Source organism: Peromyscus californicus, unplaced genomic scaffold (assembly GCF_007827085.1).
Source record: "Peromyscus californicus insignis strain IS unplaced genomic scaffold, ASM782708v3 Scaffold_6__1_contigs__length_162567912, whole genome shotgun sequence".
Lineage (NCBI taxonomy): Eukaryota > Metazoa > Chordata > Mammalia > Rodentia > Cricetidae > Peromyscus > Peromyscus californicus.
In genome coordinates, this window is record NW_026294584.1 from 161374935 (window position 1) to 161389671 (window position 14737).

Here is a 14737-nt window from a genome sequence, read left to right on the forward strand (position 1 = left end):
CCTATCTCAATAAAGTAGAGAATAATCAAGGAAGAAACCCAAAGTCAACATTGGGTCTCCACACACATGCACATGTATGGACACATGTACATATACACATGAACACACACAACACACAAATATAAATAAATACATACATACCACATCATCACTTCATATTTCTCTTTAGCCTATTTCCCAAAATTAGTTTAGGTGTTTTATGAGTTTATGCCAACCTGAAAGTCCTCCAGCCAAGTATTTGTCACATCAAATAGTCATATGTGCAATTCATGTATGTATTTATTACTTTTTGGCAGTGCTGGGAATCAAACCTAGGGCCATGCACATGCTATGCAAGTGTTTTACCACAACTGAGCTACACCTCCAGTCCCTAGGTATCTCTCTTATTTTATTGCATCTATAATGACAGAGACATATCTTGGTTATTCATCCATACATCACTGTCCAGCACAGAGACTGAAACATAACAGGAACTCAAGTGTCTGTTAAATAAATCAAGTCAACTAAGTACACTATCTCCTAGCTCATATCAGATGTCATGAAAAGCCACTAACAGCTTTCTTTTCCTTATCTATGTAGAACTAAGAAGACCTTAGACCTTTTTCTTCCACTTTGTTGATCAGTTTAGAAAGGAGAACACATAAACAGTTCAATCAGCAATACTTAATGAAAGTTTATTTTCTAAGTCATTACTTAATATAATGGATTTTTGCCTAAGAACAGAAATCACCCCATGAAACTAAGAGAATGTAGTTAGACTGAGCATAAAAGAATAAGATGTTCCACAATCTATAAAAGTAACAACAACAAAAGTTTAACAGCAGCCCAAAAACTACCAGAAAAGGGAACAGGAAGGTAATGACAAACACCCTGAGGGCTTGACTCAAGAGGGCAAGCTCAGGACTGGAGAGATGAGCCTCAGATCCCAAACCTATAAAACAGGGCTACTGTATCTCCAACTACACTGTTGAAAACAATCTAGTGGAACCACACAGACACCTAGCGTCTATTTTAAAAAGATTTAAATCTTGGGCAGAAGAGGTAGCTCAGTAGTTAAGAGCACACACTGCTCTTACAGTAGACCAGAGTTCAATTCCCAGCATCCACATGGCAGCTCAGAGATCTGACACACTCTTCTGACCTCTGTGGGCACCAGGTATGCACATGGTATATGTAACATACATTCATGGCAACAGTCATACACATGAAATAAATAAATCTAAAAAAAGAAAAAGAAATGAACATCATAGATGAGGGGGAAAAAAAACCTGAGCAGAAACTAAAATATAACAAAGCAGATTTGAGAAGATGGAAAACAAATATATACAAATATATTTCTACCTATCTAAACAAGAAGGTATGAAAAATCTCTTCATAGTCAAGTAGACCAAACCTAATTAAATTTAGCAAAAAATTAAAAATAGCCTAGAGCCTGGCACAGTGTTACACACCTATAATCCCAGATACTCAGGCGGCTGAGGCAGGAGAATTACAAATTTTAGGTTTGTCTGGTCTGTATAGTGAGTTCAGAGATATCCTAGGCAACTTAGTGAGACTTCTTCAGTATACTATCAGCATGGTATCAGATAAACGATAAGCAAATACTATTTTAGGTAGTGGCATATTCTTCAAGGTCAGTGGTTAAAGTGGTTCTAAGAAAAGTAATGAAGACATACTCACATCTTGACTCAGTGCAGAAAAGGTTTTCTGAAGCTCCTTGGCAAATTCCAAATTATGCAGTACTTCTTCATATTTCTCCACTGCTTCCTACCAGATAGAATTAAAAAACAGCAAATCAGTGGTAAGTTCAGAATAAATAAGTGTTCCTTAAACTGTTAAAGGGCTGAAGAGATAGCTTAATTGTTAAGAGCACAATGCTGCTCTTCCAGGGGATCTGAGTTCTCATAACTCCAGCACCAGAGGATCTGATATCCTTTTCTGGCCTCCATGGACACCTGTATACATATTCATATACACAAGATACATATAAACAAACATAAATCATTATTAATTGATAAAGGAGACAAGACTTTATAAGCTAGAAAAGTGCTTACTGAAAGAAAAGGTATCTACAAGTTATATAAAGTAATGTAAAAAAGTCTATTTTAATGCTAGAATTTTTGTTTGTTTGAGACAGGCTCTCACTGTATCTCGGGTTGGCCTAAAACTCATATGTACTCTATGATCTTGTGATTCTCCTGACTCAATCCCTCAAGCATATCTTTAGATATACTACCATGCTTGACCTCAATTTTTACATTAGAAATCAGAGCCCTGAGCCATCGAGAAGTTTCAGTGGGTAAAGGTTCTTGCTGCTAAACCTGAAGACTTGAATTCAATCCCTAGGACCCACATGGTAGAAGGAGAGAACCAACTGCAGCAAGCTGCCATCTGGTATACACACATACACAAACATACACATACACATACACACACGTAACAAAATAAAATGGAGATCAGAGTCCTAATTCTACCCTATTGATAATGTTTAAATTAGAAATATCTTTGGGTTTTAAGAATACTAAGCCATTAGGATTCCTCAGTCAACATCATTCACCACTCAAATGTACTATATGAATAATACGTATCACACAGAAGAACAGCAACTGTGAAATATCTAAAATATGTGTAAATAATTACCTGTAGCAGACATCGTAAGTTTTTTTTTGTTTTTTGTTTTGTTTTGAAATAGGGTTTCTCTGTGTAGTTTTGGTGTCTTTCCTGGATCTCACTCTGTAGACCAGGCTGGCCTCGAACTCAGAGATCCTCCTGGCTCTGCCTCCCAAGTGCTGGGATTAAAGGCGGACGCCACCACCGCCTGGCACCAGACATCATAAGTATTATAACAAGCACTATCCTATTGAAATTAAAGAAGCAATTTTTTTTTCTTTTAAGATTTCATAACATGCCAGGAGGTGGTAGCACACGTCTTTAATCCTAGCATGCAGGAGGCAGAGGCAGGTACATCTCTATGAGTTTGAGGCCAGCCTGGTCTATAGAGCCAGTTCCAAGACAACAAAGGCTACACAAAGAAACCCTATCTAAATAAACCAACCAACAAACAAATCACAAAAACACGAAACAAAAAGGATTTCATACTAGAGGGGCTGGAGAAGTGGTTTAGGGTGTAAGAGCACTTGTTGCTCTTTCAGGAAACCTGGGTTTGTTTCACAGCACCCATGTCATGGCTCACATCATCTCAGTTCCAGGAGATCCAACACTTTCTTCTGACCTCCACAAGCACCAGGAACACACAAGATGGACATATACATATGCAGGCAAAATACTCATACACGTAAAGTAATTAAAAAATAAATAAAAGATTTCATACTTGAACAAAACCAGTAACCAGAGAAGAGATGAGTTAGTCTTGGTAACTGAACTCTTTGTGAAGAAAAACAAATGTCAGTCTGGGGCCAGCTGATGAAATGGCTCAGTGGGTAACGGCACTTGCTACCCAAGCCTGACTACCAACTTTGATCCCCAGGAATTACAAGGTGGAAGAAAATAACTCCACAAGCTATCTTCTGATCTCCTCACCACACTCATACAAATAAAACAAATAAATGTAATTTTGCTTTTTTTGGTTTGTTTTGTTGTCCTTGTTTTTGTTTTGGGCTTTTTTGGGGGTTTGGGGGAGTGTTGTTTTTGAGACAAGATCTTACTATGTAGCTTTGGCAGTCCAAGAGCTCACTATTTAGACCAGGCTGGCCTCAAACTCACAGAGATCTACACATGCCTCCGCCTCTTGAATTCTAGGATTAATGGTATGTGTCACCACGCCCAGCCCCTTTTTAATTTAAAATGAAGAAAGAGGTCCATTTGGAACAGAACAAGTTAAGGAACTTATTCAAGCAGTTAGAGATATACTGGAGTCTCAGTAATTAAGATAGTGTAGTAGGATCAACAGATTGCTCAGTGGATGAATGACACAACTGACAACCTGAGTTCAACTAGAACCCACATAGTAGGAGAAAAGAAAGGACTACTGTAGGTTATTCTCTGACCTTCATATACATGCTATAGCAAAGAAACACAAAATAAGTAAATATATGTTAAAAAAAAAAACCACATACATATAGACAGTGCATTATTCTACTCCTAGGTATTACTCAAAAGAAAACATATCTACATAAATGTATATGTCAACATACATAGAAGGGTTATTTATGGGGCTAAAGATATAGCTCAGCAGTTAAAAGCACTGGCTGCTCTTCCAGAGGAACCAGGTTCAATTTCTAGCACCTATATGAAAGCTCACAACTGTCTGTAACTCCAGTTCCTGGGGATCAGACACCCTCAAACAGAATACATGCAGGCAAAATGCCAATGCATATATAGTAAAAATAAACAGACCATTTAGAAGGATTATACATAACAGCCCCAAATAAAACCCAACTATGCAGAAACTTATAAAACATTACCACACACTACAACACAGACAAACCTCAAAAATATGCTAGTTAAAAGAAGCCCAACAGAGTTCTGGGAATATGGTTCAGCTGTCAGAATCCCTGGGATCAATCTCTAGCACCACCCGCCACACACACACACACACACAAAAATTGCTTGCCATAGCTATATTTAAAGACAGACTCCATATTCAAAAAGTCTTTATTTTAGGGACTCAGAAGTTAAGAGCACCGGCTGCTCTTCCAGGGAACCCCAGTTCAATTCTGAGCACCCCCATGGTAGGTCATAACTCCAATTCTAGGATATCTAACACCCTCTTGTGGCCTCCGAGGACACCAGGCACACAAGAGTTACACAAGACATACATGCAGGTAAAACACTCATAAACATAAAAATTTTTTAAAAGTTTTTTTGTTGTTTTTTTAGATGAGGTCTATTATGTAGCCCTGGCTATTCTGAAACTCACTATGTAGACCAGGCTGGCCTCCTTGAAGTCACAGAAATCTGCCTGCCTCTGCCTCCCAAGTGTTGGGATTAAAAGTGTGCACCACTATACCTGGCTATAAAATAATGTTTTTAAGTCTTTATTTTATATGAAATGTCCGGAAAAGGAAAATTTACAGAGATTAAAAAACAAAGCAGAGGATAAAAAGGGACCTCAGAAGTTAACAGAATTTTCCAAAACTGGATTGGTAATAATTGCCTGGCTGTACAAATATGCTATTAATTTATTTGAAGACTTAAATTTTGTTAGTGATATGTACATTATAGTTCATGTATGTACTGTATAGTTCAGTACAGCTGCTAGAAAAAAGTTTGACAAACTGGGTAAGTAGAGCACTAACCTAGCAAGAGCAAGGCCCTGGATTCAGTTTTCATGATAACAACAACAATATTCTGATAATATTAAGTTTATAAATATGTAGAAAGAGGAACTGCTAAATACCCACTGCTATAAATGAATACAATGATACTAAAAATTAGACATTTTTATCTACAGAATGAACTACAGATGAACGCTATAGAGTAGAGGTTCTCAATCTGTGGGTCATGACCCCTTTAGAGCAGTACATCAGATATTCACATTATGATTCATGACTGAAGTAGTAGCAAAATAATTTTATGGTTGAGAGTCACTACAACACAAGGAATTGTATTAAAGGGTTGCAGTATTAGGAAGGTTGAGAACCAATGCTGTAGACCAATGATTAATGTGTTCCCTGAAAAAAAATCTTTCACCTATCAAAATATGTAAAAGTGATTAAAGTTGAACTGTTTAAACTGTCAAAAGCAAAAACAAAAGCAACTGAAGCATCCATCTATTCATACACAGAAAGCAAACAAAAATAAAATATAGCTTACATTAATATAAATTGAGTGAATAGTTCTAGAGTGAAGACAAGCTGTAAAATACATAGCAAATTATTAATCATAAGGTACAAAAAAAAGCAGTTCTAACAAATTCAGTAGGAATAAACAAGTTTTGTTAAAAAACAAAAGCAGGATCTGGGCTAGAGAGATGGCTCAGTGGTTAAGAGCACTTATTGCTCTTGCAAAGGACCCCAGTTCAATTCCCAGCAACCACATGGCCCGCTTCTTGGGCAGTGACCTGGTGGGACTTTTACACCTCCTGCTGCTGCCACTAAATGTAGTTTGTCTATCGCTCTGTGTTATGGAATAATCTTTTTGTACACTATGAAGATGTGTCTTTGCCAAGGTACCTTCTGACTGGTTTATTAAAAGCGTTGACTGGCCAATAGCTAGGCAAGAGGTATAAGTGGGACAGTCAGACACAGAGGATACTGGGAGAAGGGTGTAGTCTCAGGAGTCACAAGAGACACAGAGAGAAGCGAGATGAATGTACCACATTGAAAGAAGGTACTGCCATGTAGCAGAGGGTAGATAAGAAAGGGTTAATTTAAAATGTAAGAGTTAGCTAGTAACAAACATGAGCTATCAGCTGAGTATTTATAATTACTTTAAGTCTCTGTGCATTTATTGGGGATCCAGCGATCCCAGCAAAAAACTCCGCCTAAAGTTCTATTTATCAATAAGACTGCCACACTCAAAGTCCCTCCCTACTATTTCCTGTGTGTCTCTGTCTTCCAGACTCCCTCTGACTCTCTTTGATTATTTTGTCAACTAGTTGTTGGCTCCGCTTCCTGACTCAAAGTTGATTTTATTTAATTAACACAAATGCAAACTCAAGAGTTAACTGTGTGACTGAATATCCTGCAACATTCTTATTTCCAAAGGTACTAAGCACACATGTGGTACACATACATACATATATATATATTTACATACATACATACATACAAAATACTCACACAAAATAAAATGAACAATCTAATTTAAAAAGAAAAAGTATAAGAAAGGAAAGGGAAAGATTTTAAGATCACAGTTAGAAGAAAGAAAAAGTGCAGGAAGGAGCATCAGTGGTGTTTGTATGTATTACTTGAGTCAAGATGAGCACTTACAATTGTTTTACTATCCATTATGACTTATAAGGAACATTTTGTCAGAACCATATATTTCATAATAGGAAAAACAAAGAAACTTTGCAGCTATATGGGCAGAAAATGTAATGACAGCACATAATCCTCCAAGGGCTATAAAACTAGAAGGAATACCATTCCACATCCTCTCTCAAGAGGCAGCAATAATTAGCCAGATACTATACCAATTTACCAATGTGTACCATTCTTCCTTCTCTCCACCCAGTGATGAAAGGTCTTTCTATCTGGGTCCTAGACCAAATCCAATTCCGCCTTCATAGAAAACCTTACTCTGCGACTCTTCTTTAATACTACTGCGTGTATATGTGTTCTCATGTGAGTACATATATATGGAAGCCAAAGAGAAACCTCAGATATAATTCTTCAAGCACTGTCCACACTGGTGTTTTTGTTGTTGTTTTGGTTTGGTTCAAGACAAGGTCTCTCTATGTAGCCTGGCTTTCTGGAATTTACTGTGCAGACCAGGCTGTCCTCAAACTCGGACATCTGCCTGCCTCTACCTCCAGAGTGCTGGGATTAGAGGTATATACCACCAAGCCTAGCCCATTGATGTTTTTTAGGATTTTTTTTTTTAATTTTAATTTAATGTGTATGGGTGTTTTGCCTATATGTATGTCTCTGTACCACTTGTGTACCTGGTGGCCACTGAGGCCAAAAGATGGCATCAGATACCCTGGAACTGAAGTTACAGATGGTTGTGAGCCACCATGTGGGTGATGTGAATTGAGCCTGGTCCTCTAGAAAAGCAGTAAGTGCTCTGAACTGCTGAGCTATCCCTCCACCCCCAACATTTATTTTTAATGAGATACATATGTGTATATTGGTATGTTCATATGAATACTGGTAACCAAGGATGCAAAAGTATCAGATCTCCTGGAGCTGGAGTTACAGGCAGTTGTGAGCTGACTGACATGAGTGTTGAAAACTGAACTCAGGTTCTCTGGGAGAGTAGTAAGAGTTTTTAACCACTAAGCAATCTCTATAGTTCTCCATTGTTTGTGTTTTGTTTTTATTTTGTTGGCTTGTTTTGTGTTTTTGGTTTTGGGGGTGTTTTGTTTTGTTTTGTTTGATTTTTCGAGATGGGGTTTCTCTGTGTAACAGTCCTAGCTGTCCTGGAACTAACTAACTTTGTAGACCAGGCTGGCCTCGAACTCACAGAGATCCACCTGCCTCTGTCTCCCAAGTGCTGGGATTAAAGGCATGCGCCACCACCGCCCCACCTTGTTTTGTTTTTTTGAAACAGGTTCTCTCACTGGCCTGGAACTTGCCAAATAGGTTAGCCTGATTAGCCAGCAGGCCCCAGGGATCTGTCTCCACCACTCTAGGGCTGTGATTACAAGAGGGCACCACCAAACCCAGCTTTTTACCTGGACTCAGGGACTGAACTCAGGATCTCACGCTTGTGCAACATGCACTTTACCTGAGTTCAGATCAAAAATCCCTCAGTGATGCCAGAATTTCGGGAATTCTTACAAAAAGAGCAGCTTCCACATTTTAAGTTGATAGACAGAGCATGAAAACAAAACCAAGGAAGTAAATGCTGGCTGACTAGCCAAGTCCCTTCACTAGCTGGAAGATATACCATGCTCAAAGCTCACACAATTCAAAGCTAAGCCTCAAAAGACTCCTAATTACTACACCATAGAACTTCTGGGTCAGAGAAGATGACAGTACAGCAAGGAGGGAAATGTCTTGAATGCCTAAAATCTTTAATACAAAGCCAAATTTTAGCTAAAAAGTTAACAGGCCCATGAGCCAGATCAAATAACTCCAGGGCTGGAGGGACTGTTCAGCAGTTAAAAAGCACTTGCTACTCTTTCCAGGACTTGAATTTGGTTCCTATCACCCACACTGGGCAGCTCAGAACTGCCTGTAACTACAGCTTCAGGGGATCCAACACCCTCTTCTAGCCTTCACAGTCACCTGCACTAACATACCCACACAGACATACATGCATATGCATATATTTTTTTTAAAAAATCTTAAATAACTTCAAGCACATTTTGTCCCTTCTTAAAAGGCAGTAAATGTGATCAGACCAAAACAACAAATAACAATATTTTTTTAGTCCATATTGCAAACACTCTCCTTCACAAATTAAATAAACATCAGAATTACCAGGTATACCATGAACAGGCCAAACATGTGAAAGAAAAAAATTGTAGCTGGGCATGCTGCCTCATATGCCTGTAATGCCAGAATTTCATAGGGTGATACAGGAGTACCACTATGAGTTCAAAAGAAAATTATAGTCAATATTTATAGTGAAGTTAATTTTTAAAAGGCTACAGACATAGCTCAAGTATGAAAGAAATTAAAAGAGAACAACTCAGAATCATGAGACAAAGCTACAATAAACAGATTTTAGAATAGAAAGATGTCAAGTTTATATTAAACCATTGAAGAGTTGAAAAGTAACGAGTATATTCAGTCTTCCTAACATAAATTAAGTTTCAATGTATGTGGTAACTCATCTAATCTAATTTGCTCTATTTAACCCATATCCAACCAATATCATCTAATAGTCTGTACAGGCAGATTTCTGTAAGTGCAAGGCCAGCCTGGTCTACACAGTAAGTTCCAAGGCAGCCAGGTCTACACTGAGAAACCTTGTCTCAAAAAAAATAAATAAATAAAGCGGACCAGTACATCTAACAAAAGATCTCAACTTACCAACTGGTCTGGGTTAAGCTGTTCTCCATTTTTTAGGCGATCTTTATAATCTTCCAGTTTGAGCTATAAAAGAGAAATATGTATTTTATGGTATAGTCTGATAGAAAGAACTGAAGCAAACAAGATTCTTGAAATAAGCTAGTATGCCAGACTACAATTTCACAACTGTACTTGAGTTCCAAGTCAGGCGAAAACAAAACATAGAGCAGTATCAGTCTGCTCTTTGTCCCATGTAATCAGTCCAGCAGATTCCAGATAAACTTACCACAACTTGATAGCTATTTCAGGCACTTGACCAACGGAAAAAAAGAACTTCCACCCAACCAGGGTTTGCCTTGTGCTCCAAGAATTTGTCTGCATCTCAAAAATGCAGCTGAGGCTGAGCTGAGGCTGCTCTAAGAATAAGCTGAACACTATAGGTACAAACCACTGTAGCTGGAATGCACTGATACTGGTATTTCAACTATCTCAATTATCTCCCTACTCTTGAAACAGCAAAATGCCTCTAAAGAGATGGAAGAGTCATATATCAGAAGGCAAACCTGCATAGCAGTTAAAGCAGGGGGACAGTGCTTATGGTGACAGGGCAGTGTGGCAGATGCTTCATTCCCCACTCATTAAAATATTCACAATTCTGAGACAAGGACTAGACTTTCAACTTAGATATATACTATTTAAAAAAAAAAAAAAAACAGATTAGAGGACCGAGTCTTTGCCATGTATTAACTCAAAGAGCCTCACAGGAATAACTTTCTATATGAACAATAGCATTCCTAGAAATTTGGTATCCCAGTAAAAATTATTCAACAGTTAAGGCCCATTTTGGGGGAAAAAACTACAGTAGCACTGTTAAGAATATAAGCTCCCAGCTGGGCAGTGGTGATGCATGCCTTTAATTCCAGCACCTAGGAGGAAGAGGCAGATCTTTGTGAGTTCAAGGCCAGCCTGGTCTACAAAGTGAGTTCCAAGACAGCCAGGACTACACAGAGAAACTCTGTCACAACAAGCAAAACAAACAAAAAGTAAGCACTTCATTGTATTTAAAAGCACTGTTGAACCTGAAGTTTCCCAAAATGAAGCACAAAAGCAGGTCAGTAGTTTTTAATGTGTGTAATATAGTAAGGTGTGAAAGAGGTTATTTAAAGGATTACATTGGAGCTACCTAATTAGAATATAAAAATATCGGCACTGAAGAAATATTTACAGGAAGAATATGTGCCAAACTAGCAAGATATACAGAGCTGTCAGCATGCTATAAGTTCATTATTATGAACTAGTATATAGTCTAGTGCTTGGGGTTTTTTTTGTTTTGTTTTGTTTTGTTTTTGTATTTTTGTTTTGTTTTGTTTTGTTTTTTTTTGGTTTTCCAAGACAGAGTTCCTCTGTTGCCCTGGCTATCCCAGAACTCGATTTGTAGAACTACCTGTCTCTGCCTCATGAGTGCTGGGATTAAAGGCATGGGCCACCACACCTGACTTATTTCAATTATGTGTATCTGTGTGAGGATATATGCAAGTAAGGCCAGAGTCATCATTGAACATTACTCCTCCACCACCACCACCACCAAATGGATGCCTGATGTGGGCACTGGTAATCAAACCCAGGTCCTCTAGAAGAGCTTGAGGTACTTACTACTCTTTGTTGTTGTTTTTGAGACAGGGTCTTTCTACATTGCCCTGGCTGTCCTGGAACTCAGAGATCTGCCTGCCTCTGCCTCCTGAGTGCAGAGATTAAAGGCATTCACAACCACACACAGCTTCTGTACATACATTAACCTTTGAGCCATCTCCAGCCCTGAATTTTTTTTAAATTAGTGTATGTATATGTGTGGAGGTCAGAGGACTTTTAGGAGCTGATGATCTGCCACTGCAGAAACCTGAGGTTGAACTCAGGTCATCAGATTTGTGCGGCAAGCAGCTTTACTAGCTAAGCCATCTCAACAGCCTGGATTCTTTTCTCTTAATGGCTTCTATTTATGATCAGTCTACTTAAACAGGGCCTAAAGTCAACCATATACCACAACCTAGAGGTGCTCAGCCAGGATTATTATTTTTTATATTTATTATTATTATTATTCCCAGAGATATCTGAGGTTATCACAACTTGCAGAGTCTGGGGGAGGTAGGCAGTGCTTCTGGTATCTTTTAGGCAGATGCCAAGATTGTTGGTAAATATCCCACAATGCTCAGGGCAGCCTCTCACAAGGAATTATCTAGCACAGTGGTTCTCAACCTGTGGGTCATAACCTTTGGGGGGTCACATTTCAGATGTTTATATTACAATCCATAACAGTAGCAAAACTACAGTTATAAAGTAACAACAAAATAATTTTATGGTGGGGGGGGTCACCACAACATGAGGAACTGTATTAAGGGTCACAGCATTAGGAAAATTGAGAACCACTGATCTAGCACAAAAGATCAGTAGCATCAGGGCTGACAAGTTCTGCACCGGTTCATACTTACTTATACTACTAATTGTTACCTGTGTGGTATTTTCATAACAGTTAATTTTCTAACAGAAGCACCAAGATATTATTCTATCTTTCATACTAAATTTACTATTTAAGAAAATACATAAAAAATAAATTGCATCTATTAGCCCCATAATCATGTCATAAACCACAAGCATTTTACAGGCTCTTCCTATATTGGTTTTAGGTCTTAAAATGCTTTTCTAGAAGCTGGAAACAAAGGCACTGGTGCTCGCAAACAGACATTCAGAATTAAATAAGTATAATGGTTTAGCTAGATAATACAGGAATACACATATTCAATTTCTCCACTAGGAAAGTCATTCATGAATCTCCACTAACAGACCCAGCATTGGCTAGTTCTCAGTGTTAAGGAAGCTGTGCTGACCCAGGCACAATCATCTTGTGACACTAGCAATCAAATGCATGCATCCAAAAGATGAATGAAAAAAGATAAAACAGAAACTACCAGCCACTGGCCCTTCTAACTTCCAAAACAAGGGAAGCAAGGAAGATATAGTCAATAAAACTCAAAAATCTCTTCATAACCCTCCACTTAAAAAAAAAAACAAAACAAAAAAAAAACTTTCCTAATGTTTTAGTAGGTCTTCAGCACACATTTTAAGAGAATGTAGATCCAGATACTTCTTCAGCCTTACCTGTCAAAAGCAAATGAGAATCACGACACAACAGTGCATCCCGAGGGACTGTTTCTCAGGCTAAATGACTCAGGAAATGAGAAATTATCTGGATCTTTACCATACCACTTACTGTAATGTTAGTCTGGTAAGAATCCAAGTCTCTTTACAAAGCTGTCTATAATACTTTCATGAACCAACCTTAAACCAGTGTCTAGCAGTGGAAAAAATAACATTAAAATATTTTCTGGCTCATGATAAAATGCTCCCAATGACTGCAGCAGCTGTACTGCCGGATCATTTGATGCAGTCACAAGGAAAATGAAGTTAAAATATCAAGTTATTCCTTATCTAGGATAAGAAACAATAATAAAACTCAAGAAATTAATCAGACCTAAAATAGCAAATTTTTCAAATATTTCAAAAGCAGTATGTGTAACAATTTTACTGTGATGAATATTGTTACTCAGCTATGTTGGTAAATGAAGAGAGTATTTAGCCTATATGCTTAATTGCAGGCAACTAAGTCTCACGGTCAAAGTTTTTGGAAGACCTATGTTCTCCGATGATAAAGAATATGTCAGCACCATAACCCTGGCTTAAGGTCATGAACATTCAGAGCTTGAAGGGGGTAAAAAGTTACCTTCTTTTTCTCGATGTTTCTAATTTTGTGTTTAAGGCATATGAGTCCATTATCAATATAGGTTTCATACGCCTGGGAAGGAGAAGCAGCAGAACTGAGAGTAGACTGCAGGGGGCTCAGGGCCTGCTGGCTTTCCCCGTGCTGACTGTGGTTCACATGGGACTTGGCTGACTTCATATTTCCCACTCTTCTCTCCTCTGAATGGCCTGAAGGTGACTGGTAAGCGAAAAGGGATGAAGAGTGTTGCACCATTGAAACAGATGACGCTGAAGGATTGGGGGGAGGGGGCAGATTAAGTACAAATGTAAACTAAAGGTGCACAGCAACCTTCAACTTCTCTGGAAAGCCTTTCTTTAAAATGTTCTTCCACAGAAATGAACTCAAAACACAATGGTGCTTCAGACAGCGTACTTCCAACTCCCCTACTGAGGTCATTGGCCGCGAGCAATGGCCAATAAAGATAGCCTATACACAGGCAAAATTTACACTATAGACACGTTTCCATTTCTATTTCCCACACGGAGAACTGCCAAGCAAGCAAAAGGCTTCTGACTCCTCATTCTCAATAATTTCTACGGTCATCACCCAAGTGGGGGTACAACCACTTTCCACATTAGCACCTCTTTACCTGAGCATTTCTTTACTAGAGCCCCAACTTCAATCTACCTCAGAGTCTAAGTGAACCAAGTTTCTTGAACAAGAATGTTAAGTCTCTTTGGTTGCGCAGGGCCTAACCAAGTGCATCACCCCTGGACACGCTAGCTAACCAAGTCTTCTCACAAACTGCACACCGAGGTGGCTTCCGGATGTATTTACACTAACTCACAACCACCCACTCCCATACCCGCAAGCCTTCCACTGCTCCATCCAGGAGTCCTCCCTCAAGGAGCAAAGCCGGACAGACCCTGCATGCCACTGCTCTTTCAAGTGCCCTCAAGAGCCCAGCGGCGCCTCGGCCGGGGTCACAGGCCCACGCAGCCCACCGGACGCAGAGCGCTCTGCAAGGCCGCTGAGAGAGCCCGACCCCAGGAGGCTAGGCGCCGCGCCTCTCCACCCAGCTGCGGCCGCGCAGACCCGCCCACCCCGCCGCCGCCGCCCTGCTTCACCTCCCCGGCTGCCTCGGAAAGCGCGCGGGAGCCGGGCGCGCTGCGACGTAGGCCGACGCCACCCCACACTCCCCTCTCCTCCTCCCTCCGCCCTCCTCAGCTTAGCCCGCGGCGACAGACGAGAGAGCACCCATCCAACTCCGCCGCTCGCGCCCAAGTTTGCCCAGCCTGCCGCGCGCACAACTTATGTAGGCCGCGCACAGAGCGACCACGCCCAGATACCGCCTATTTCCTGTCCTCTGCTCCGCCCCCTAGCGCGCTCCCCTTAGGAA

General features: G+C 39.7%; 1 protein-coding gene across 7 annotated transcripts in view; it reads right to left on the bottom strand.

The window, feature by feature from the left end:
* Positions 1–14664, bottom strand: part of Caprin2 (caprin family member 2) — a 47662-nt gene extending 32998 nt beyond the window's left edge. For 5 of the 7 annotated variants that reach the window (XM_052720653.1, XM_052720651.1, XM_052720648.1 and 2 more), the window contains exons 1-3: positions 13360–14435; positions 9606–9668; positions 1681–1767 (exon numbers count right to left, since the gene is read on the bottom strand). In XM_052720653.1, the coding sequence (XP_052576613.1) occupies positions 1681–1767; positions 9606–9668; positions 13360–13611 (402 nt within the window). In that variant the 5' untranslated portion in view covers positions 13612–14435. Of the gene's footprint in view, positions 1–1680; positions 1768–9605; positions 9669–13359; positions 14436–14465 lie in introns of those variants that run through there. The other 2 variants (XM_052720649.1, XM_052720650.1) reach the window with 2 other exon arrangements.
* Positions 14665–14737: the final 73 nt, after the last annotated feature.